Source organism: Salmo salar, chromosome 21 (assembly GCF_965601325.2).
Source record: "Salmo salar chromosome 21, fSalSal1, whole genome shotgun sequence".
NCBI classification, from domain to species: Eukaryota; Metazoa; Chordata; class Actinopteri; order Salmoniformes; family Salmonidae; genus Salmo; species Salmo salar.
Window position 1 is genome coordinate 11,046,904 of NC_138311.1, and position 26,009 is coordinate 11,072,912.

At 39.9% G+C, this 26,009-nt stretch overlaps 1 protein-coding gene across 2 annotated transcripts in view; it reads left to right on the forward strand.

The window, feature by feature from the left end:
* Window positions 1–26,009, forward strand: part of LOC106581700 (inactive dipeptidyl peptidase 10) — a 324,848-nt gene that overhangs the window by 137,157 nt on the left and 161,682 nt on the right. The window contains exon 1 of one of the 2 annotated variants that reach the window (XM_014163943.3): window positions 20,334–20,753. The exons of the other annotated variant lie outside the window; for it this stretch is intronic. Within the exon in view, the coding sequence (XP_014019418.1) occupies window positions 20,685–20,753 (69 nt within the window). The 5' untranslated portion in view covers window positions 20,334–20,684. Of the gene's footprint in view, window positions 1–20,333; window positions 20,754–26,009 lie in introns of those variants that run through there. 2 annotated transcript variants of the gene reach the window in all.

Consider the following 26,009-nt stretch of genomic DNA (forward strand, 5'->3'; position numbering starts at 1 on the left):
AATGATCTTTCTCAAAAACCTTTGTATATTATCCCATAACATAATCTGTGCTCTTAATTTTTTGTCTCACCCCCCCCAAAACGATAAAAAAATGTATAATAATTGTGACCACACTAGGGTCCGTTACCCCAACTTTGAAGGCTTGTAAGGCTTCTTGTTATTTTCTGAGTCCCAACCAGCCTACCCAGCAAACTGGGAACATCCTAAGAATATTAGGTGATGTTCCCATTAGGTCCTTTTAAGGTTTTTGGTAGATGTTATCCCACTGACATTCTGAGAACATTCTAGGAACATTAAATCATTACTTTAACCCCAGAACTATAAGAGGATGTTCAGTACAGGTCCTGGTTTGGTCGCAGTATAACGTTATAATACGGTATTTTGATGTCCATTAGTGAACGTTACAGAAAGGTTCCTATTTGGTTCTGATAGGACATTATCCATGGGACATTGAATGACCACAAGGGGACGTTTCACAATGGTCAAGAGGACGTCGTATGATGGTCCCAACGGAACGTTGTCTGGCGGACCTTTGCCTAGTTCCTTGTTAATTGCCAGGACGTCACTGAGAACCATGCTAGGACCTTTTTGGGACGTTCTCAGGACTTTCATTTTACTAGTCTTCATGACCTTGCGTGATGGTCCCAAGGGAAAGTTCTCTGCGGGACCTTTGTGTAGTTCTCTGTCAGTTACTAGGACATCACTGAGGACCATGTCAAGACGTTTTGAGGACTTTCTCAGGACTTTTATTTCACTAGTCTTCATGACGTTGCGTGATGGTCCCAAGGGAACTTTCTCTGGTGGAGCTTTATCTAGTTCCTTGTAAGCTACCAGGACTTCATTAAGGACCATGTTAGGACGTTTGCAATATGTTCTCAAGACATTTGTTTTACCAATCATCAGGATGTCACACGATGGTCCCTGGTGTCCCAAACCATTAAGGATCGGTGTCTCGCTAGCGGGACAACTTCCGGTGAAACTGGAGGGCGCGCAAATCAAATAAATAATCATAAATATTATGGATTTGAAACATTTAGGTATATTTAGGTGTCTTATATCGGCTGAAAGCTTAAATTCTTCTTAATCTAACTGCATTGTCTGATTTACAGTAGCTATTACAGTGAAACCATGCCATGTGATTGTTTGAGGACAGCACCCCACATCAAAATATTTTTCCACCGGCACAGGTTTCATACATTCACATATAACAATTAAATATTCACTTCTTTTTTAAAATCTTTCTCTGATTTGTCATCCAAAGTGTCCCAACTATAACATGTAGTGTCGTTTTGTTAGATAAAATCCTTCTTTATATCCCAAAAAGTCAGTTTAGTTGGCACCATTGATTTGAGTATTCCACTCGTTCAACTTGCAGAGAAAAGAATCTGAAAATCTACCCCTAAACTTTGTTTCAACAAGTCAAACTACGTTTCTATTACTCCTCAGATACCCTAAAATGTAATCAAACTATAATATTTATTTTGGAAAGAAGTATGTTCAATAGGAAACCAATTTTAGCAGGTGCGTAATGTCTTCATGGGGCGCGCAAACACGAATTTCCAAGACAGTGTCCTTCAACCAAAACTGATATCTCTTAATCGTTTTTGAAGTTACAAGCCTGAAACCTTGAACATATACTCCTGACACCCTGTGGAAACCATAGGAATTGCATCCGGGGAGCTAATTTTCAATATGACCTCTCTTGCATTTCTAAGTGAATGGTCTCTCCGGTTGGTTTTTGTTTGGATTTACTCCTACCATATCTATTGTGTTATATTCTCCTAAGTTATTATAACATTTCCACAAACTGCAAATGTTTTTCTTTCCAATGGTACCAATTATATGCATATCCTGGCTTCAGGGCCTGAGCTACAGAAAGTTTACTTTGGGCATGTTTTTCAGGCAGGAAGTGGAGAAAAAAGGGGCCTAGCCCTAAGTTAAGTAATGAAAATGTATGGGGGTTTAAAGGTGACAGGCAACAAATATCCATAAAAACCATAGTACTTAATAATAATGCTGATTTAGGCTTCATAAAATAATCCTAAACTGCATTTTTGTCTATCACAACATTTTGGCTGCAATTACTACTTTTTGGTGAAGATGTCCTTTTCTGGCCATAGAATGCAAGGATGACGTCATTTTAGGCAAAAAGCTCATCAAAATGGCTTACTTCAAGGAACACAAGCTACAAACTTAGCAGAAGTAGTTATTGTTCCCCAAGAAGTAAACTAGCTACTAGCTACCTAGCTACCTAGACAGCCATTGATGCTGCAATCAGCTAGTTAATGTTAACTAGCTAGCTTACCGAAACCTGGCTAATGAAAATAATACAGCTAGCTATGGTAATTCTGATTAAATGTTATCATATCCTGTAGCTAGACCCTTTTTGCTAAGTGTACTGTGAACACAAGGTTAGAGCTGGGGATTATATCTAGTAGCTACCTAACTAGTCAAGAAGATCCATCAAGGTGAAATTTCTTTGAAAATGATTTTCTCAATTACAAATACTCTCGTCACTTTAGCACTATCCATAAAGATCATTGTAAACAATAGTGTAATTTCAGATGATTTATTATATACTAAACAAAAATATAAACACAACATATAACGTGTTCCATATGCACAAGAAACGTATTTCTCTCAGATTTTGTTCACAAATCAAATCAAATTTTATTAGTCACATCCTTTGAATTCAACAGGGTGAAACACTTACTTATGAGCCCCTAACCAACAATGCAGTTAAAAAAAACAGATAAGAATAAGAAATAAAAGTAACAAGTAATTAAAGAGCAGCAGTAAAATAACAATAGCGAGACTATATACAGGGGGGTACTGATACAGAGTCAATGTGTGGGGGCATCGGTTAGTTGAGGTAATACAGTGGGGGGGAAAGTATTTGATCCCCTGCTGATTTTGTACGTTTGCCCACTGACAAAGAAAGGATCAGTCTATAGTTTTAATGGTAGATTTATTTGAACAGTGAGAGACAGAATAACAACAAAAATATCCAGAAAAAAGCATGTCAAATATGTTATAAATTGATTTGCATTTTAATGAGGGAAATAAGTATTTGACCCCCTCTCAATCAGAAAGATTTCTGGCTCCCAGGTGTCTTTTATACAGGTAATGAGCTGAGATTAAGAGCACACTCTTAAAGCGAGTGCTCCTAACCGCAGCTTGTTACCTGTAAAAACGACACCTGTCCAGAGAAGCAATCAATCAATAAGATTCCAAACTCTACACCATGGCCAAGACCAAAGAGCTCTCCAAGGATGTCAGGGACAAGATTGTAGACCTACACAAGGCTGGAATGGGCTACAAGACCATCGTCAAGCAGCTTGGTGAGAAGGTGACAACAGTTGGTGCGATTATTCGCAAATGGAAGAAACACAAAAGAACTGTCAATATCCCTCGGCCTGGGGCTCCATGCAAGATCTCACCTCGTGGAGTTGCAATGATCATGAGAACAGTGAGGAATCAGCCCAGAACTACACGGGAGGATCTTGTCAATGATCTCAAGGCAGCTGGGACCATAGTCACCAAGAAAACTATTGGTAACACTGAAATCCTGCAGCGCCCGCAAGGTCCCCCTGCTCAAGAAAACATATACAGGCCCGTCTGAAGTCTGCCAATGAACATCTGAATGACTCAGAGGACAACTGGTGAAAGTGTTGTGGTCAGATGAGACCAAAATGGAGCTCTTTGACATCAATTCAACTCGCCGTGTTTGGAGGAGGAGGAATGCTGCCTATGACCCCAAGAACACCATCTCCACCGTCAAACATGGAGGTGGAAACATTATGCTTTGGGGGTGTTTTTCTGCTAAGGGGACAGGACAACTTCACCGCATCAAAGGGACGATGGACGGGGCCATGTACCGTCAAATCTTGGGTGAGAACCTCCTTCCCTCAGCCAGGGCATTGAAAATGGGTCGTGGATGGATATTCCAGCATGACAATGACCCAAAACACACGGCCAAGGCAACAAAGGAGTGGCTCAAGAAGAAGCACATTAAGGTCCTGGAGTGGCCCAGCCAGTCTCCAGACCTTAATCCCATAGAAAATCTGTGGAGGGAGCTGAAGGTTCGAGTTGCCAAACGTCAGCCTCGAAACCTTAATGACTTGGAGAAGATCTGCAAAGAGGAGTGGGACAAAATCCCTCCTGAGATGTGTGCAAACCTGGTGGCTAACTACAAGAAACGTCTGACCTCTGCGATTGCCAACAAGGGTTTTGCCACCAAGTACTAAGTCATGTTTTGCAGAGGGGTCAAATACCTATTTACCTCATTAAAATTAAAATCTTTTTATAAAATTTTTGACATGCGTTTTTCTGGATTTTTTTGTTGTTTTTCTGTCTCTCACTGTTCAAATAAACCTACCATTAAAATTATAGACTGATAATTTCTTTGTAAGTGGGCAAACGTACAAAATCAGCAGGGGATCAAATACTTTTTCCCCCCATTGTATGTAGGTAGAGTTATTAAAGTGACTATGCATAGATGATAAAAACAGAGAGTAGCAGCGGTGTAAAAGAGGGGGGAGGCAATGCAAATAGTCTGTGTAGCCATTTGATTAGGTGCTCAGGAGTCTCATGGCTTGGGGGTAGAAGGTGTTTAGAAGCCTCTTGGACCTAGACTTGGCGCTCCAGTACCGCTTGCCGTGCGGTAGCAGAGAGAACAGTCAATGACTAGGGTGGCCGGAGTCTTTGAACATTTTTAGGGCCTTCCTCTGACACCGCCTGGTATAGAGGTCCTGGATGGCAGGAAGCTTGGCCCCAGTGATGTACTGAACCCTTTCCCTTTCCACCTGGGGGCGGCCTGTCAGGAAGGCCAGGATCCAGTTGCAGAGCAAGGTTTTTAGTCCCAGGGTCCTTAGCTTATTGATGAGCTTTGAGGCACTATGGTGTTGAAGGCTGAGCTGTAGTCAATGAATAGCATTCTCACATAGGTGTTCCTTTTGTGCAGGTGGGATAGGGCATTGGAGTGCAATAGAGACTGCATCATCTGTGGATCTGTTGGGGCGGTATGCAAATTGGAGTGGGTCTTGGGTTTCTGGGATGATGGTGTTGATGTGAGCCATGACCAGCCTTTCAAAGCACTTCATGGCTACAGACGTGAGTGCTACGGGTCAGTAGTAATTTAGGCAGGTTACCTTAGTGTTCTTGGGCATAGGCATTATGGTGGTCTGCTTAAAACATGTTGGTATTGTGTTTAAATGTGTTTAAATGTGTTTACACCCCTGTTAGTGAGCATTTCTCCTTTGCCAAAGATAATCTTTCCACGTGATAGGTGGGGCCTATCAAGAAGCTGATTTAAACAGCATGATCATTACACAGGTGCACCTTGTGCTGGGGACAATAAAAGGCAACTCTAAAATGTGCAGTTTTGTCAGACAACACAATGCCACACATGTCTCAAGTTGAGGGAGCGTGCAAATGGCATGTTGACTGCAGGAATATCCACCAGAACTGCGATAGAATGTAAAATTATTTTCTCTACCATAAGCTGCCTCCATTGTTTTAGAGAATTTGGCAGTACGTTCAACTGGCCTCACAACCGCTGACCATATGTATGGCGTTGTGTGGGTTAGCGGTGTGCTAATGTCATCGTTGTGAATAGAGTGCTCCATGGTGGCGGTGGGGTTATGGTATGAGCAGGCATAATGGCACGACAATCACCTCATGTTTCAGCATGATAATGCGCTGCCCCATGTCGCAAGGATCTGTACACAATTCCTGGAAGCTGAAAATGTCCCAGTTCTTCCACGGCCTGCATACTCACCAGACATGTCACCCGTTGAGCATGTTTGGGATGCTCTGGATCAACGTGTACGACAGCGTGTTCCAGTTCCCTCCAATATCCAGCAACTGTGCACAGCCATTGAAGAGGCATGTGACACCATTCCACATATGCCACAATCAACAGCCTGACCAACTCTATGCGAATGAGATGTTTCACGCTGCATGAGGCAAATGGTGGTCACACCAGATACTGACTGGTTTTCTAATCCACACCCCTACCTTTTTATTTAAAGGTATCTGTGACCAACAGATGCATATCTGTATTCCCAGTCATGTGAAATCCATAGATTGTGGCCTAATGAATTTATTTCTATTTACTGATTTCCTTATATGAACTGTAAAATCTTCAAAATTGTTGCATGTTGCGTTTATATATTTGTTCAATATAGTTAGCTAGATGGATAACAATGTATTGTCTTCTCATTCCGCAGCATAAATCTGACTGGCAACAAGTTAAAAGTGAAAACTACTTCAAAATCTCATTACCAGATTTGTTTTCCTTACTGGAATAGCTAGAGCAAATATTAAACATGAAATACAGTTCAGATTAGGTTCTCAACTGTACAATATTGTGATTGTGAGTTTAGAGATGTGAAATTGTGCACCTAAATCAGATAACTTTGGAGCATTCCAAAGGAGCATGCTGACAGCTGGTCATGCCTGTCTTAGTGCTATGTCAAAGATACAAAATCCACTCTGACTAAAATATTATTGCAGATCATATATGATATTATTAGCTGTTGTAAAAAAGTTTTAAAAGCAGTAAAACCTTTGCCTGTCACCTTTAAGGTAAGTGGTTCACTGTTCAGCTAAAATAGTGTAAAAAGCTTTCATGGATGACAATATGATCACATTTGACATGATCACTTAGTACTGACTTCCAATTTGAACCCACCTGGGATTTGAACTCACAACCTCTGATCTTTCTGCAGTGTCACAAAGTCTCTAGCATTCTCAGAAGTCCCCTACACTTGCATGACTTATAATACATCTCTGCCCTTAGCAAAAGAGTGCCATCTGCACTGCTATTTTAGTTATCAGTTAATCTGACTATTCTCTTATCATTGATTCAATTTGCATATTTCAGCAATTTTAGTGTTTTCGGTGTAGTTGTCTAACGGTGGGCCATATTATTCTGTTTTATCTCTACTGGATCGTTGTCCCTAAAGCAGAACAGTTGTTGCTAAATATGCGATAATGTGACTAGAATAATGATATAAACAACAGCCGACTTTCTGGGACATAGACATGTCTTATATGGGCAGAAAGCTTAAATTATTCTTAATCTAACTACAGTGTCCAATTTACAGTAGCTATTACAGCAAAAAATACCATGCTATTGTTTGAGGATAGTGCACAACAACAAAACATTGGTTTGATACATTCACCTCTGAAGGTAAATAATCTTGCTCTAATTTGTCATCCTGAGGGTCCCAGAGATAAAATGTAGCGTAGTTTTGTTTGATAAAATCTATTTTTATATTCAAATGTACTCCACTGCTCTCTCTAGCTCCACACCCACCCCGCCCGGCCATCTAGATGTCTGAATGTTAGTATCTTTTCTGTAGGGAAGCTAATGAATCATCATGTATGACATTCCTGGGAGTGTGTAAACGCATTTCTTTTTGTACAATAGCATTTTTGTGTGTTCTCTATAGTTATGTACTTGAAAATTTATCGATTGACCAATTTGGCACATTTGGGCAAACTCGTGAAGGACACCTGGCAGACTTGATACAAAATATTGTGTAGTGATGTATTTCTTCAATGGATAAGTCTGAAACTTTGCACACACACTGCTGCCATCTTGTGGACAACATCTAAATTGCACCTAGAATCCAACATCACTGTCTGGCCTTTCTCTTGCATTTCAAAGATGATGTAACAAAAAAAAAGTGTTCTTTTTCCATATCTAATGTGTTATTTTCTCTTACATTAATTTCACATTTCCACAAACTTCAAAGTGTTTCATTTCAAATAGTATCAAGAATGTGCATATCCTTGCTTCAAGTCCTGAGCTACAGACAGTTAGATTTGGGTATGTCATTTTAGGCGGATATTTAAAAAAAAGGGTCCAAAATCTCTATGGTAAGTATAATAGTTTTTCTTAAGTGTATTTTAACAGAGCTGATTAACATTGAAGTGCCAAGTGTAAGAATACAGGTGAAATAGGTAATTGACACAGACATGGTGGCGTAGCAGGAAGATTAGAATGCTTTGAAACAAGAGCTTGTGATTTCAAATCCTAGGTGAGGACATGCTGAACAATAATTAATATATAAGCATACGCAATGTTATCATGTATGTCATAGTCTGCCAAATATCAAAGTTGAAAACACTATGTTAAAAAGTGGGGGGTTGTTGCTAACAGACAAAGAGCTGTGAGTGGTTCACCAATCAGGGCATTGATGGGCTTGGCAACAGTAATGAAAAACTAGGATCCCTGGGTATAAAGTTTTTTGGGGGGAGGGGGGACGTTTCTTTGCGACCATCAGGTGATGTCCCCGGGAACTAGACAATAACCTACAGGGGACCATGACAGAACGTTCTAAGAGTGTCCGATAAACGTACTTGGGGACATCCCCGGAACAAATAACCTGGAAAGTAGACAAAACCTTCAGAGGACCATGACACAACGTCCCAAGAACATCCTTCGGGACAAACCGGGAACTAGACAAAGCCTCTAGGGGACCTTTTTATTATTATATACAGTGCCTTGTGAAAGTATTCGGCCCCCTTGAACTTTTCGACCTTTTGCCACATTTCAGGCTTCAAACATAAAGATATAAAACTGTATTTTTTTGTGAAGAATCAACAACAAGTGGGACACAATCACGAAGTGGAATGAAATTTATTGGATATTTCAAACTTTTTTAACAAATAAAAAACTGAAAAATTGGGCGTGCAAAATTATTCAGCCCCTTTACTTTCCGTGCAGCAAACTCTCTCCAGAAGTTCAGTGAGGATCTCTGAATGATCCAATGTTGACCTAAATGACTAATGATGATAAATAGAATCCACCTGTGTGTAATCAAGTCTCCGTATAAATGCACCTGCTCTGTGATAGTCTCAGAGGTCCGTTTAAAGCGCAGAGAGCATCATGAAGAACAAGGAACACACCAGGCAGGTCCGAGATACTGTTGTGGAGAAGTTTAAAGCCGGATTTGGATACAAAAAGATTTCCCAAGCTTTAAACATCCCAAGGAGCACTGTGCAAGCGATAATATTGAAATGGAAGGAGTATCAGACCACTGCAAATCTACGAAGACCCGGCCGTCCCTCTAAACTTTCAGCTCATACAAGGAGAAGACTGATCAGAGATGCAGCCAAGAGGCCCATGATCACTCTGGATGAACTGCAGAGATCTACAGCTGAGGTGGGAGACTCTGTCCATAGGACAACAATCAGTCGTATACTGCACAAATCTGGCCTTTATGGAAGAGTGGCAAGAAGAAAGCCATTTCTTAAAGATATCCATAAAAAGTGTCGTTTAAAGTTTGCCACTAGCCACCTGGGAGACACACCAAACATGTGGAAGAAGGTGCTCTGGTCAGATGAAACCAAAATCGAACTTTTTGGCAACAATGCAAAACGTTATGTTTGGCGTAAAAGCAACACAGCTCATCACCCTGAACACATCATCCCCACTGTCAAACATGGTGGTGGCAGCAGCATGGTTTCGGCCTGCTTTTCTTCAGCAGGGGCAGGGAAGATGGTTAAAATTGATGGGAAGATGGATGGAGCCAAATACAGGACCATTCTGGAAGAAAACCTGATGGAGTCTGCAAAAGACCTGAGACTGGGACGGAGATTTGTCTTCCAACAAGACAATGATCCAAAACATAAAGCAAAATCTACAATGGAATGGTTCACAAATAAACATATCCAGGTGTTGGAATGGCCAAGTCAAAGTCCAGACCTGAATCCAATCGAGAATCTGTGGAAAGAACTGAAAACTGCTGTTCACAAACACTCTCCATACAACCTCACTGAGCTAGAGCTATTTGCAAGGAGGAATGGGCTAAAATGTCAGTCTCTCGATGTGCAAAACTGATAGAGACATACCCCAAGTGACTTACAGCTGTAATCGGAGCAGAAGGTGGCACTACAAAGTATTAACTTAAGGGGGCTGAATAATTTTGCACGGCCAATTTTTCCATTTTTTATTTGTTAAAAAAGTTTGAAATATCCAATAAATTTCGTTCCACTTCATAATTGTGTCCCACTTGTTGTTGATTCTTCACAAAAAATTACAGTTTTATATCTTTATGTTTGAAGCCTGAAATGTGGCAAAAGGTCAAAGTTCAAGGGGGCCGAATACTTTCGCAAGGCACTGTATATATATTTTTTTACATTTTAGTCATTTATCCAGAGTGACTTACAGCAGCAATTACGGTTAAGTGCCTTGCTCAAGGGCACATTGACAGATTTTTCACCTAGTCATCTCTGTATTCGTACCAGCAACCTTTCAGCTACTGGCACAATGCTCTTAACATCTCAAGAATGTCCTAAAAACATATTCTAGGTCTTCCCCGGGACAAACCAGGAGCTAAACAAATCCTCCAGGGGACCATGACACAGTCTTCTGACCACTTTATCCTAACCACACTTTATCTGACCACATCCTTTCAAATTATTTTTGTTTGCACGTTTCACTCAAACGCTACAGTTAGTTTGATGTGTGTCTCTAGATGGCATAGTCAATTGTACAATTGCACAGGCCCCATTGGGCACACATTGGTTGAATCAAAGTTGTTTCCAAGTCATCAATGAAATATACGTTGAACCTACGTGGAACTCACCAAACAATGTAACATTTACACGACAAACTGACGACGTAAGCATTCGTACTGGTTTTGTACTATATAGTTACGTAAAATAATCTACAAAGTCAAAGACCCATTTTGGTTGGTACAACGTAAGTTGCTTACATTGGAATTTTGTCACGACGTGACAACTTTATGTATTTAAGGTTGCCTATTCTTCATTTGTTAACCGGCATTGCAGGTATTTGGTTATGCTATATTGGTCTTGCCATTTTCGCATTAGGGAAATTTGGCCACCAAGCCTACCTGTTGACTTCCAGTCCAGTCCTGGTTCACTCTCTGCAGAATCAACCATATTAAATCACATTTAGCCTACTATCTGTGTGCATGGTGTGGTGTTCTAGTTCTTAAGAGAACACTTTGTTGAGTTAGATCATACTCCTACATTCCACACTGTTCTCCTGCTTCGTGTTTATCTAACTACTCACCCATGATTCCATGCTCTCTTAAATGAGCACAATACATTTAACTATCAACCCCAAAGAGATAGTTACACGATGCAACATTGTAAATGTCTCATTATGACATCTGTGAGAGCATGTGCAACGCCATTGAGGCCATCTCAATTTTGAAGTAGTATTTTTTCTTATACTACTTCTACGAGTTGGTAAACGAACGGAAAGGTTGCATTCTGCCACCTATTGTGTGTTGTTTGAACATGTATAAAGACAAGGTTGGCAATTTACTGCCACCTGTAGTTAAGGAACGCTTTCTCACGAGTATAATTATTTGGCTGATCCCTCCTGATGACCTGGATATAATTATGTGATCCTCCCTATATTTGCTTGTTTGAACTTTTTTATAAATATTTATTAGTGCTGTAATACATTTCATGTTGTGGTTTTTCTTGCATGTTGCTATGCCATCTACTAGAAAACATTTCTTGACTGGTGAGCTTTATCAGCAGCATTTAATTCTATATGGATAAGGGACAGGGGTTGATCATAGAGACAGACTGAGGACTCTAGTGCCCAAAAACCCGTTTTATCATGGGCAGTGCCATTGAGGACTTTCACCATTTTGAAGTAGTCAACTGGGTGGGACTTCCTATGGGTTAAAAAAACTTCTTAGGGATAGCCCCCTTTTTTTAAATTTTCGACCTAAATGACATACCCAAATCTAACTGCCTGTAGCTCAGGCCCTGAAGCAAGAATATGCATATTCTTGGTACCATTTGAAAGGAAACACTTTGAAGTTTGTGGAAATGTGAATTGAATGTAGGAGAATATAACACAATAGATCTGGTAGAAGAAACTTCAAAGAAAAAACCAACCATCTTTTTCTACCATCATCTTTGAAATGCAAGAGAAAGGTCATAGTTATAGCCATCATTCTTGTTGTAATTCCGATAGTGTCCACAAGACAACAGCAGTGTATGTGCAACGTTTCAGATGGATAACTTGAATAATGAGCGAACAACAAGACTTGTAGTGTGAAGTCCCCAGGTACATTTAGGCAAATCGTGAAGAAGACACTCGCATTCATATTCCATTTTTCTGCAATATTATTGTCAAATCTGTATATTAATACTTTCCAAGTATTAGTAGCCATATTATAAGTTCAATATTTGCAAAACAATCAGTTTTCATAACTTCAATACTCTGAATATCCTTATAATTTTTGTCCAAAATGAAAAGGCATGCTGTCGTACAGGGTTAGAAGCTACATTTTACAACATATATATGGTTTCCGGATAATAGCGTAAAGCCCAGCTCATTGGCTATCTAGCTAGCTTTGTTTGACCCCGATTGGTGCTTATTTGACAAAGATACAGTTGTTCAAGTGTCATCGGCGTGCCATGAAGGCGTCGCTCTCTGACCAAATATGGTGTACAATAGGATATACTACACCCCTAATGAAATAGTGAAGTCTTGTTACCTTCTAGGATCTCTGGGGAATAGATACAAATGTGATTTGACTCATTCAAACAGCGTTTAGGGTGAGATTTTTACAGATTCCTTTCTTTGCAAATTGAACGAGTGGAAATACAAAATCGATCGTGTGTGCTATATGGACCTTTTTAGGCTATGAAAAAGGATTTTATCTAACAACACGACACTTCATATTATCTCTGGGACTCTTTGGATGATAAATCAGAGCAAGATTTCAGAATATAAGTACACATTTCACCTTCAGAGGTGAATTTATCAAACCTATCGCGTTGAAAAAAGTGTTTTGTTGTTAGGAGCTCTCCTCAACCAATAGCATGGCAATTTTTTTTGCAGTAATAGCTACTGTAAATTGGACAGCGCAGTTATATGAACAAGAATTTAAGCTTTCAGCCGATGTAAGACACTTCTATGTACCGACGTTTGTTGTTTCTCTAAAATCTGCAATCTTGATAACGCGCTGCATGATTTACAACTGTCCCATTGACAATCCTTAAATATACAGTACCAGTCAAAAGTTTGGACACACCTACTCATTCAAGGGTTTTTCTTTATTTTCACTATTTTCTACATTGTAAAATAATAGTGAAGACATCAAAACCATGTGTAGTTCCCACCGTGAAGCAGGGAGGAGGAGGTTTGATGGTCACACTGTCATTGATTTATTTAGATTTCAAGGCACACTTAACCAGCATGGCTACCACAGCATTCTGCAGCGATATGCCATCCCATCTGGTTTGCGCTCAGTGGGACTATCATTTGTTTTTCAACAGGACAGTGACCCAACACACCTCCAAGCTGAGTAAAGGCTATTTGACTGAGAAGGAGATTGATGGAGTGCTACATCAGATGACCTGGCCTCCACAATCACCCAACCTCAACCCAATTGAGATGGTTTGGGATGAGTTGGACTGCAGAGTGAAGGAAAAGCAGCCAACAAGTGCTCAGCATATGTGGGAACTCCTTCAAGACTGTTGAAAAACATTCTAGGTGAAGCTGGTTGAGAGAATGCCAAGAGTGTGCAAACCTGTCATCAAGGCAAAGGGTGGCTACTTTGAAGAACCTAAATTCTTAAATATATTTTGATTTGTTTAACACTGTTTTGGTTACTACATGATTCCATATGTGTTATTTCATAGTTTTGACGTCTTCACTATTATTCTACAATGTAGAAAATTGTACAAATAAAGAAAAACCCTTGAAATAAAAAAATGATTAGGTGTGTCCAAACTTTTGACTGCTACTGAAAATGTCAGATTTTCTCTTATTTTACATTTCCTAATCACCGACTTTGCGCACACCCGTATTGGCCCACCTATAAGGCTGTGATGGCGAGCCTGCAATGCACTGTGTGGAGGTGTTTTGACAGAAACAATAGAGCTGAGTGACGTTTGTCATACAAGCCACAGCGTTATGCACCTTGGCCATTGAGCAAGTCGACTGACGTCGATTGGTAAGCCTAATTGATTTATTCCAAGGCCCATTTTCAAAACGTTTCTATAATTATTGGAGCAAAGGGCAACCTGAGGATACAACTCAGTCTGTTACATGAAGCGATTGAAAAAATTGACTGTGTCAATACATTAGGAATATTTAGGAAGCCTGAAAAAATGTAGCTGAAATCCAAGCATCAACCCCTTATTGAGGGCAAATTTTCAAGACATTTTCAGTTATATAAACAAACAATACCTTGTGGTGTCTCATATAGTCATTGGGGCCCAGTGTTTTGTAAACCACACTTCTCTCTCCCTCTGAAATGAAACACACAACTGTTTAATACTGTAGGTCTGTATTACAGTGGCTTGCAAAAGTATTCACCCCCTTGGCATTGTTCCTATTTTGTTGCCTTACAACCTGGAATTAAAATAGATGTTTTGGGGGTTTGTATCATTTGATTTGCACAACATGCCTACCACTTTGAAGATGCAAAATATTTTTTATAGTGAAACAAACAAGAAATAAGACAAAAAAACTGAAAACTGGAGTGTGGATAACTATTTACCCCCCAAAGTCAATACTTTGTAGAGCCACCTTTTGCAGTAATTATAGCTGAAAGTCTCTTGAGGTATGACTCTATAAGCTTGGCACATCTAGCCACTGGAATTTTTGCCCATTCTTCAAGGAAAAACTGCTCCAGCTCCGTCAAGTTGGATGGGTTCCGCTGGTGTACAGCAATCTTTAAGTCATACAACATATTCTCAATTGGATGGAGGTCTGGGCTTTGAATAAGCCATTCCAAGACATTTAAATGTTTCCCCTTAAACCACTCGGTGGTTGCTTTAGGGTCATTGACCTGCTGGAAGGTGAACCTCCGTCCCAGCCTCAAATCTTTGGAAGACTGATACAGGTTTCCTCAAGAATTTCCATGTATTTAGTAACATCCATCATTCCTTCAATTCTGACCAGTTTCCCAGTCCCTGTCGATGAAAAACATCTCCACAGCATGATGCTGCCACCACGCTTCACTGTGGGGATGGTGTTCTCGGGGTGATGAGAGGTGTTGGGTTTGCACCGTTGGGTTTGCGCCAGACATAGCATTTTCCTTGATGGCCAAAAGGCTCAATTTTAGTTTCATCTGACCAGAGTACCTTCTTCTACATGTTTGGGGAGTCTCCTACATGACTTTTGGTGAACACGCAAACGCGTTTGATTTTTTTTTCTTTAAGCAATGGCTTTTTTTCTGGCCACTTCCATAAAGCCCAGCTCTGCGGAGTGTATGGCTTAAAGTGGTCCTATGGACAAATACTCCAATTTCCACCGTGGAGCTTTGCAGCTCCTTCAGGGTTATCTTTGGTCTCTATGTTGCCTCTCTGATTAAAGCCCTCCTTGCCTGGTCCATGAGTTTTGGTGGGCGGCCCTCTCTTGGCAGGTTTGTTGTGGTGCCATATTCTTTCTATTTTTTAATAATGGATTTAATGGTGCTCCGTAGGATGTTCAAAGTTTCGGATATTTTTGATCTGTACTTCTCCACAACTTTGTCCCTGACCTGTTTGGAGAGTTCCTGGGTCTTCGTGGTGCCGCTTGCTTGGTGGTGCCCCTTGCTTAGTGGTGTTGCAGACTCTGGGGCCTTTCAGAACAGGTGTATATATACTGAGATCATGTGACAGATCATGTGACACTTAGATTGCACACAGGTGGACTTTATTTAACTAATTATGTTACTTCTGAAGGTAATTGGTTGCACCAGATCTTATTTAGGGGCTTCATAGCAAAGGGGGTGAATACATATGCACACACCACTTTTCCTTTTTTTTTTTTTTTTTTTTGAAACAAGTAATTTTTTTCATTTCACCAATTTGGACTATTTTGTGTATGTCCATTACATGAAATCCAAATAAAAATCTATTCAAATTACAGGTTGTAATGCAACAAAATAGGAAAAACGCCAAGGGGGATGAATACTTTTGCAGGGCACTGTACATTCTTCTATAGTCAATGAATTAATTAATCCACTAGTCAATAAATCTGAATGGCAGTGTTGCCAGTGCACTCACTCTGTGGATGATGTCTTGGGCAGTGTGAGAGATTAGCGATCCCCATTTAATGAGAAGGAGCCGTCCAAATTGGTGGAGGAGGGGGGATGAAGGGGGGTTAGCTGGGGGTTATAGGAGGAAAAGGGGAACGGACTAAACTGAGGGTTTCGGAAATTAGATAAGCTGACCTCAGCTAAATCCCTAACTGGAGTTATTGCAGTTATTAAATCAAATCACATGGCTTGCTTGCTCAATGTATTTCCTCAGTTCAGAAGGAAACATGGTTTAAGAGTGATACCGACTAAATAATAAACACTGTCTATAGTGGAAGTATCAAATGGCAAAATAACATTTTGGAGAGATTCTTAATTAAAACCATAAAACTGCTTAATGACTGTAAAACTCTGCGTGCCTTTTAACAAGCACCACACACACACACACACACACACACACACACACACAGGTTCTCCTCCACATACGTACTGTAACTGTTGTTAGTGAAATGTTAATCGGCAAATATCTTCCCATTCTTTGCAAATCCACACGTGTGTGAGTTTAAGTGAGCAACAGGGAGAGTGAGCCAGAAAGAAAGGGGAGAAACTTCACAACTCACCAAGGGAAGTTGAATTAGGACACAAGGTTTTTTCGCCTGAAAAAAGGGTTGTTAAAGGACAAGTTCAAAGTTATTTGCTTTACAAACTTAAATTATTAGAAGTGATTCTATTTTGTTATTATTATTTTTTAAATGTTATTTAGTTTTGCCACAATTAATTGTAAATTTAGACATACATAGATCCACAAGACATATTGCACAACAGTTAAAACAGAAAAAGATGAGAAAAGAAAAATCATAAAACTCGACAAACATTAATTACATCACACTTGCTCAGACCCACATGTTGCCACCATATCAGTACTTATCCATATTTGTTCAATGTTTTGTTTATTTCTGATATTGTTTCTTATTTATTATCATAATCAATTGCCATTAGTTTCAGTCATTGGTTGTGTCCAATGCTTGCAAGTCTCTCCATAAGGCTTCAGATTGTGCTATGTTGTTTCTATCTGTAGCCAGATTATTTTTCCATATTTAAATAATAAAGCTTTTGATTCTTCCATTCTCTTAAAGTTTGGGTATCATTTGACTTCCAGTATTTAAGTAACAGCTTCTTCAATATAAGTGAGGAAAATTATATTATCCAACCCATTGGATATCTCACAGGTTAAAATTAGACGGGTTAAAATTATAGATTTTGATGGGGACTTTTTTATTATGTTTCAAAGTACATTTGTCTATGACTACCAAGATTCACTCTGTGTGACCCTGCAGTAAAAGGTTATTAACTAGCACCTAGTGCAAAGTTAGTTAATGGTTAGCATTCGACTAACTCATAAAATATATTGGGTAAAAATACATATATTTGGCGTGTCTCATATATATACACATGAAAATACAAATAATGTGCAAACAAAACCATTAGGAGCTAAAAGAAAATCTAATTTAAAATAAAATCATTTTGGCCACCATTTTGTCTCATACACTTACAAAACTATCCAGCTAGCCTTCATAAACACAGCAATGCAAATGCGCATGCAGCCCTGTGATGTTCTCCATGGGTATAATCTGTATTCGGGACCAATATGTAATAATATGAAATCACGTTGCTGCGACATGTTGAGGAGGTAGGACGATGACCAAATGCGATGGTTATGATATTACCTTCAGATTACGTTGCCACAATGTTGTGGGAAGGTAATTACATGACATTACCAATAATTTCCAATCCATTACGTTGGTCGTGGTTACGTAACTTGTTTGCTGGGAAGAGCTGCTTCTCATCAAACATATTCTACCAAAAATAAATAAACTCAGATTACATCAGTCAGATAAAAATGTAATTGTATTTGTCACATGCTTCATAAACAACAGGTGTAGACAAATAGTGAAATGCTTACTTACGGGCCCTTCCCAACAATTGTAGGGAGCTCGGTCGAATACCAATCAGTTACCATACCAAGCGGTGATACAGTCAGTCAAGATACTCTCAATGTTGCAGCTGTAGAACCTTTTGAAATTTGAAGGGCCCATGTCGATTTTTTTCAGACAGTGGTCATTGGTAAACGTTTTTGACAGGGTGGTATCAGTAAAAGCAGGATCTGGCTTGTTCATTGTGACAGCGTGGGGTTCAGGACTTCAGCACGATGGACAGAATGCGCTCAGTAGCTGAAGAGGGTTCATGATTCAAATTGATAAATATTAACCAACCAATACCTAGCTATATGCCTTAATGTAGCCTATGGTGCTTAACTTGGACTGGAGCTGTCCAGCGCCCCGTACTGACACTTCACATTTTGGGGGAATTATGTACCTGCTCCTCTACAAAACAAAGTAGCTTATCTCTGGCCGAGATTCACACACCAAGCCGAAAAAGGTTGATCAAAGCAGAATATAGGTGGTATAGCAATGGAGAGTGGCCATTCATTTCCTGTTTCACTTTGTTCAAGTTTATTTTCCTCTAGTCTGTGAATCTGTGCGTGACAGTAAGCTGGTCAATATTGTGCAGATCTAAAATGAGCCAACCTGAATGCACATGATGCGCTTTTCCAAGTTGTCAAATGAGGGTTTGTTTGTAAGGTCATGGAAATTAGTTTCATAATTTTAGTTAATGTAATTCATGAAGGCACACTTTTAAATATTATCAATCACTTAAAAATCTACATATCAGCCATTATCAGAATGACCCTTAAGTGCGTGTCTGTGTGTGCTGTGTGTAGGAGTGCAAGTGGGCTGTTGCCTGAGGAGACAGCCCAACATTTCAGCAGCAGGTATATAATAATACAGACAACAGACTAACTAGATAGCCAATTCAAAACATAACTTGTAGCAGTTATCCCGCTTGTTAACAATAGCTAACTAAGCATTAATGTCGTTGTCGCCTTTCCACTGGCACTGCAGGAAGCCTAAATAAATCTGCACAGTTGGAAAACTGGGATTCCCCTCTATTAAATAGTAGCCATGTAATTGCAACAATGTTAAAAATATTCTAAGAATGGACTTACTGACAAATAACTCGCTGAGCATAGATCATCCCTGAAACATGAATATTTTAGCCTTATATATAAACATGTCTAGTTAGATACCTTGCTTTGAAGTATCCTACCTTATGCATGTGATCCCTGATTCATTGAATGAGTAAATTGTTGCCACCATATCAAGGGTGTCAACCATCCTCCAGGACAGCTACTGGGTGTGTAGACTTTTGTTCAAGCCCTGGTCTAACCACATTGTAGCCTAAACATCAGCTGCTCAACGGGACCTTGATAGGCAGACTTGGGTGTTCCAGGGCCCGGATCAAAAGCCAAGCCTGCACACCCAGGAGTTCTCCAGATGGAGGATTGACCACATGTTGATGTGACTAACGGTGCAGTTCTTCTTTGTGGGGGGTTAAATGTCTAAATGGGATCAGACACCACAGCCTTCCAGTGTCACGTCCTGACCATAGTAAGTGGTTATTTTCTATGGTAGAGTAGGTCAGGGCGTGACGGGGGTGTTTGTCTATGTTTTGTATTTCTATGTTCAGTTTCTAGTGTTGTATTTCTATGTTGGTTTTGTTTGGTATGATCTCCAATTAGAGGCAGCTGGTCGTCATTGTCTCTAATTGGAGGTCATATTTAAGCTGATGTTTGTCCCACCTGTTTTTGTGGGTGATTATTTGTGAGTAGTGTTTGTTTCTCCTCTGCGTCACGGTTTGTTGTTTTGTAAATTTCAGTTATTTGATGTATTGCATAGTTTCACGGATTAAATATGTGGAACGAAACACACGCTGCACTTTGGTCCGCTCATTTTGACAACCGTGACATCCAGTCTCAATAATGCTTACTTTTTCATGTAGGTTATAATAATAGTCATGACAGTTTGGTTAAAAGTAATGGAGAAGTCATCAAACGTGTATGAATCCTTAACAGAGAATAATCAGAGGTCTCTATAGCATAATGTAATTTGTGAATGGCGGTGAACATAATATAATAGACCATCGGGGAAAAGGACAGTTCCTGCACTTCTTTTATCCCATGTCAAGCACTGTGCCTACCATCATCAACTGTACACACACACTGGGAAAACTAGAAGAATGTACAAGCTAATGCTTCGGCTATTAACATTCTGAAATAGAAAATATATGTAAATCATTTGCTCATTTGAGCTCTTTGGGTCGTCATTCAATTTATATTTTGTCAAACACGTAATCACCCCCACCCATTTTTACAGTGGGAACGCATCGGCATCAGATCACTCCGTTGCCCCATGCTCTCCTCCTCTCCTCCCCCTCCCAGTTCCTCACCACAGCCTCACCCTGGATCACACAGACTAGACGAGGACCGAGCAGTCAAGATCCCCTCGTTAGTCACTTGCAGACTGATAGAGGGGTATAGGCAGACAGTATATTTTCTGTGTTTAGGCTACTTAATTCTGACGACTGAATATTTTTCCCTCTCTTGAACATAATGTGGAGAGACAAGTGTTCTCGGCAGACATTCGAAGACCTAGCATAATTCATTCGTGACGGACCCCATTGCTGCATGCCTCCTGTTTAAGATTCTGCCGTTTTGACTAATCCACGGGACAGTGGGATCCGACTAAAGAGCATCTTTAGAATTCACAGCGAGTTGAGTCCAAGTTCTTTTACCAGGAGTTTACCATGACAGCCACTAAGGAGGCGGCGCAGCCGAATCAGAGACAGAAGCCAGCGCCAAAGGATGATGAGGAGGTGGGCTTGCCAGTCTATCCATTTGCCAGGATCTGTGGTTAGGCTATTGAAGAGTTAATGAGCTCATTTCTATTTTATTATCATGTGTTCTCCATCAGTGTTACACAACTATGTGTCAAACGTATTTACTTTGTCTATTCTACAAGGTCAGTTAGGCTATATAATTATATAGTGTCCAAAATGTGATGCTGCAAATGAATGCCGGTTCTTGTGTGTGAGAAATAGGGGTCATATAACATCTGAATAGGCCTACTCTCTATCTTTTAGAACATGTTATATTCAGGAATATATTTCGTAGTCTACCGCAGGGGAGTGAAAGGATGTTTTTCACTTAGATTGTGGTTTAACTGTAGGCTATTAGATAGCCGGTGGCTTATTTACCCTATAGCTTTCTGTCCATGCGCTTATGTATCCTATGGCTTTCTGTCCATGCGCTTATTTACCCTATAGCTTTCTGTCCATGCGCTCCCAATCGTGCGAGAATATTAAAAGACTTTAAGCACTTGCGCTGCATATATCGCTATTATATAAATTAGTGGCTCTGTATGAAGAGCTTGTCAGCGGTAATGCCCGAGAGCAATGAGTGCTCTCGTGGGAATCGTGAAAACTTGCACTGCCAGAGATAGATAGAGAGGGAGACGGCGCCGAGAGCGTGCTCGGCTCGGGCAAGATTGTAATTCAGCGGTTGCCTCCTGTCAGCTTGGTCAGTGCTATCTTGTATCCGTGGGACCTCCCCACCCTAACCTAAACCTACCATTATCCTAACCCTTACCTTAACCATAACCCTTACCTAACCCTAACTATTTTCTGTATTTTGGGCATGCCAACCACAATTATCCAGGAGGCAGGCCTGACAATGATTATTGTCAGTATGTTCATGCAGTACAGATATCTCTCAGATATCATGTTCCAGTCTGCAATGTTTTTGTTCGGCATCTGCAATGTTTCTAGTTAAACATTTAAACGAGTGACATCAGTGTCTGGAGGAATGGTTGGAGCGTTGCAACTTAACAACTAGCGGCTGGTCGGTGCATCAACTGTAATTATTGATATTGCTTCCCTAAATGTTTAAATAACCCCCATGTGCAGTGTGGCACCCGCAAAAAGATCTTACAGACATTGCTATCCATCTGCTGTGATGTGGGTGGTCTCATATTGTATATTTTATTGTCTGTGGCCACCAGAATGTCAATTTTAAATGTCAGTTTTTGGTGTCACTTGCGGGGGTCTTACGAGTTTATTAAGCACCATGGACAGCACCCACAAATACGGTACCGCACCTCTGTTTCAGAGGGGTTGGGTTAAATGCGGAAGACACATTTCAGTTGAACAACTGGCTATGTATCCCCCTTTACCTTTCCATTTCCCTTCAAATCTAAGTCTCCAAGCAATGCTCTTCTTGTGCTTATGATGTAGCTTGTATGTTCTTGAGATGAAGGACACACTGCAGTCTGAACAGAAACTCAACCACACTGTAATACATACCAACATCCTTTATCTTATCTCTGAAATGCTGTTTTGCTCTAACCTTGAAAACTTCTGCTTCGATTGTAGGATGTTGTGTCAGGAGTACCATTTCATTTGCAGAGTTAATTTAATATGAGATGAGATTTTGATTGGGCCTGTCTGGAGTGACAGTTGGACATGCAGGGTTTGCACTTTTGTGATTATTTAATTGGTTCCATTGCACCAGGCATGCTCAATCAAGAACCCCCTACTTGAACCTAGGTCTGAGTAATTCATTCATGACCAACATGCAGTTTATATGTCACAGGATTGTAGTGACACGCAATGCCACATAGGCTATTTATGTCAGAGATTTCATGAGGCTCTCACTGACTGCGCCTGACTCGCTGACAGCCCTAGCAGATCAACCATCCACAACATTTAATTAGTGCATTGAGAGATATACAAATAGGGAAGGTGCAAATAACTTTTTTTATAATCTAGTTCCACTTCACTGTCAACTTTCACATTTCCATTTTTCTTGTAATCATAACTGTTGCATGGGGATGGAGAATATTTTGATAAAAAGTGTAAAAAAAAATACTTCTTTATAAGCCACAACAATCATATACATTTGTTTAGGCTTTGTGGTCCAACATTTTGGATTTGAAATGATACAATGACTATGAAGTTAAAGTGTAGACTGTCAGCTATAATTTGAGGATATTTCCGTGTGAACCATTTAGAAATTACAGCAGTTTTTGTACATAGTCCCCGCATTTTAGGAGACCAAAAGTATTGGGACAAATTCACTTGTGTTTTAAAGTAGTCAAAAGTTTAGTATTTGGTCCCATATTCCTAGTACGCAATGATAACATCAAGTTTGTGACTCTACAAACTTGTTGGATGCATTTGCTGTTTGTTTTGTTTGTGTTTCAGATTATTTTGTGCCCAATAGAAATGAATGGTAAATAATGTATTGTGTCATTTCAGATTCAATTTTATTGTAAATAAGAATAGAATATGTTTCTAAACACTTCTACACTAAATGTAGATGCTACCATTATTACGGATAATCATGAATGAATCGTGAATAATGATGAGTGAGAATGTTAGACTCACAAATATCATACCCCCAAGACATGCTAACCTCTCACCATTACAATAACAGTGGTATGATATTTGTGCTTGTTCTTGCAAGAATGTTTCAGATGAACTATACATTTAGATTGCCCGCATTAAGTACACGTTTTAAACCAACCAGTGATTTCTGTAAGGTAACAAGGTCAGATTGCACCTCTAACCGTTGGGGCAATGGCATACATACAGATTAATATTACACGTTTTTACAACCACGGGAGAGGAGAGGACAGGAGAGCGGAGTAGAGGAGGGTGGAGGATAAGGAGCGGAGAGGAGGACAGAGGAAAGGAGAGAGGGGAGGAGAAGAAGGTGAAGTGGAGAGGAGCGGAGCGGGATACTGCCAAATGGTTTTCAACATAGCCATAAGACTAGACTGCCAACGGACCTGGGGAGATGCTACATTTCAAACAACATAATGTAGTTTACATGTAGTTAACACAGCCTCTCAAAGAAATCCACAATGATTGTGAAAACAGGCCTCATTTGTTCCTTATCCAATTATCAAAAAATGGAAGTACTAACGTAACAAGCCAATGAGAAAGAAATCATTGTATGGTATGTTCACGCTGGGATCATTATCATTTGGTAACATGGATGAGCCCTATTTATAGATTAATCTTAACCATGCTTCTGGATTTAGATGTGGCAAATGTAACAAACTTTTGACATATGTTCTTAATATTTTCCTGTGGGAATAAAACGGAATATGAGGGAGTCTGTGGAGAGTTCGGTCTAATCTCTGATCAGAGGTGGAGAGCAGGCCGAACATTTAAGCCCTGTTTGTTTTGGTGTCAGTGTGTTGGGTCTGTGTTTTGTGTCTGTGTGCGTGGTGAATAAACAGCATATCTCCGTTACGCTAATCCACTCAAAGGCTGTTTTTCAGGATTAACCACATCACAAGATCACTGGCTTCAGATAGAGGAAGATGGGGTTGTGTTGTGTGTCTATGGCCCTATGTCCTCTCAGATATCCACAGGTGCATAGGGTGCGTGGGTGGGTTTGGAATTGGGGATTTGTTTTTCAGTAGTATTCAATGGGTCAATATATGTTGTTGTTTAGATGGGTGTTGGTGTAGACACACGGTTGTCTATTAATAATTCAATTACTTTTTTGTGTTCAGATGGGTTTCTGTTGGTGTGCCTAAAAGTTAAACCTATTTTAAAACATGTTGATGTGTCCATACGGATCAGGTTTGTGTCCTCTCTTGACATGGGTGCATATGCTTAAAGATGTGCCTGGTATTACTGTAGCTTAGTATGGGGGGGATATGTACCTTTCTCTCCCAACAATCTACATAAATCTCAATGACAAATTTGACCTTTTAGATAGATATGTACACCTCTAACTTATAAGGTGATACTTTACAACCTTAAAGTTATTCACTGGCACAGTAATTTGTTGCCTACTTACCGAGCTACAGTGAATTTAAAATAATTGCTTAGAGAGAGGTTGAAAATAAGAACCAAACTCCTGGAGCAGCAAACAGGGCTGAGGAACAAAAAGAGTAAATCAGTTGCATGAGCAGCCCTCTCAATCCAACTCCCACTGGCTTTGTCCTTCATTCTTGCTCCTCCGTTCTCCCTTAATTCGCCCCTCGCTGGTAATTTTATAGCTCAGTGGCTGCTGGATGCCCCAATGTCACCTATGTCGCCAAAAAAATAACGTAAAGTGAGGGACTCTTAAAGTGCAGAGCCTGTGAGTTTGACTGTGCGTGTGACGACAATCTCCACTCAGACACATTCAGTTGTGTCTCAATGAGCTTACCCTGTGGATGGCTCCCCCATTACGATTTTTTTGTTCAATTTGATTTCTCTAGAATAGATGAAAAACCTTCTTTTTTTATTGGAGGAAAATAGCTCAATTCTTATCCACGCTTTGAGCATAATTTGACTACGAATGTAGTCAGCTGTGTCTAATTGGCTTCAGTTAAATTTGATTGCAGGAGAGAAAAAGGCTTTAGCACATACCGTGTAATTTCAACCAAATCACATTTTAATTTGCGGTTGTGGATAATTCATTCAGATAGTAAAAGCTGATTAATATAATTACTCTATTGTCCTGCATACGCTTCTGCGGAGGTGGTCTGGGCTAATATTCAGACATTATATGGTCTAATACAGATGATTGCATCCTGTGAATGGCTATGTCTCAATTTGACTCGATGTTGCTAGAAAACATTTTCTGTTCTATGCACGTCATTGACTCCGTCCGTCTTTTTACTAACACCAATATCGATATCAAAATACACAAAAAACAATACAAGGGGGATTTGTTTTGGAATGAAATCATTGAGGGCTCGTATTTATTTTATATCTTGTTTGCTTTATAAACAATAAACATCACTTGGCATAGGAGATAAGAGAGTGAAGGAGTAGACATTCATAACAGATAATATGAACGCCATTGAGTGCAAACGTGTCATAGAATTGAATCACTTCTAGACACTTGACTTCAGCGCTAGACAATGACTATCACATGAAGCATCAAACATCGGTCATTAGAGCTCCGATAAACAAACAAGGAACCAAATAGGCCACCTATTCATTTGTGAATAGCACAGCTGCAACTCTCCATACCTACTGTGCTCAGCCACTCACATGAAAGAAAAACAGACTCGTAGATTGAGCTGTCTCACAATCAATGTTGAGAATTTAGTTTCATCAGGGCCC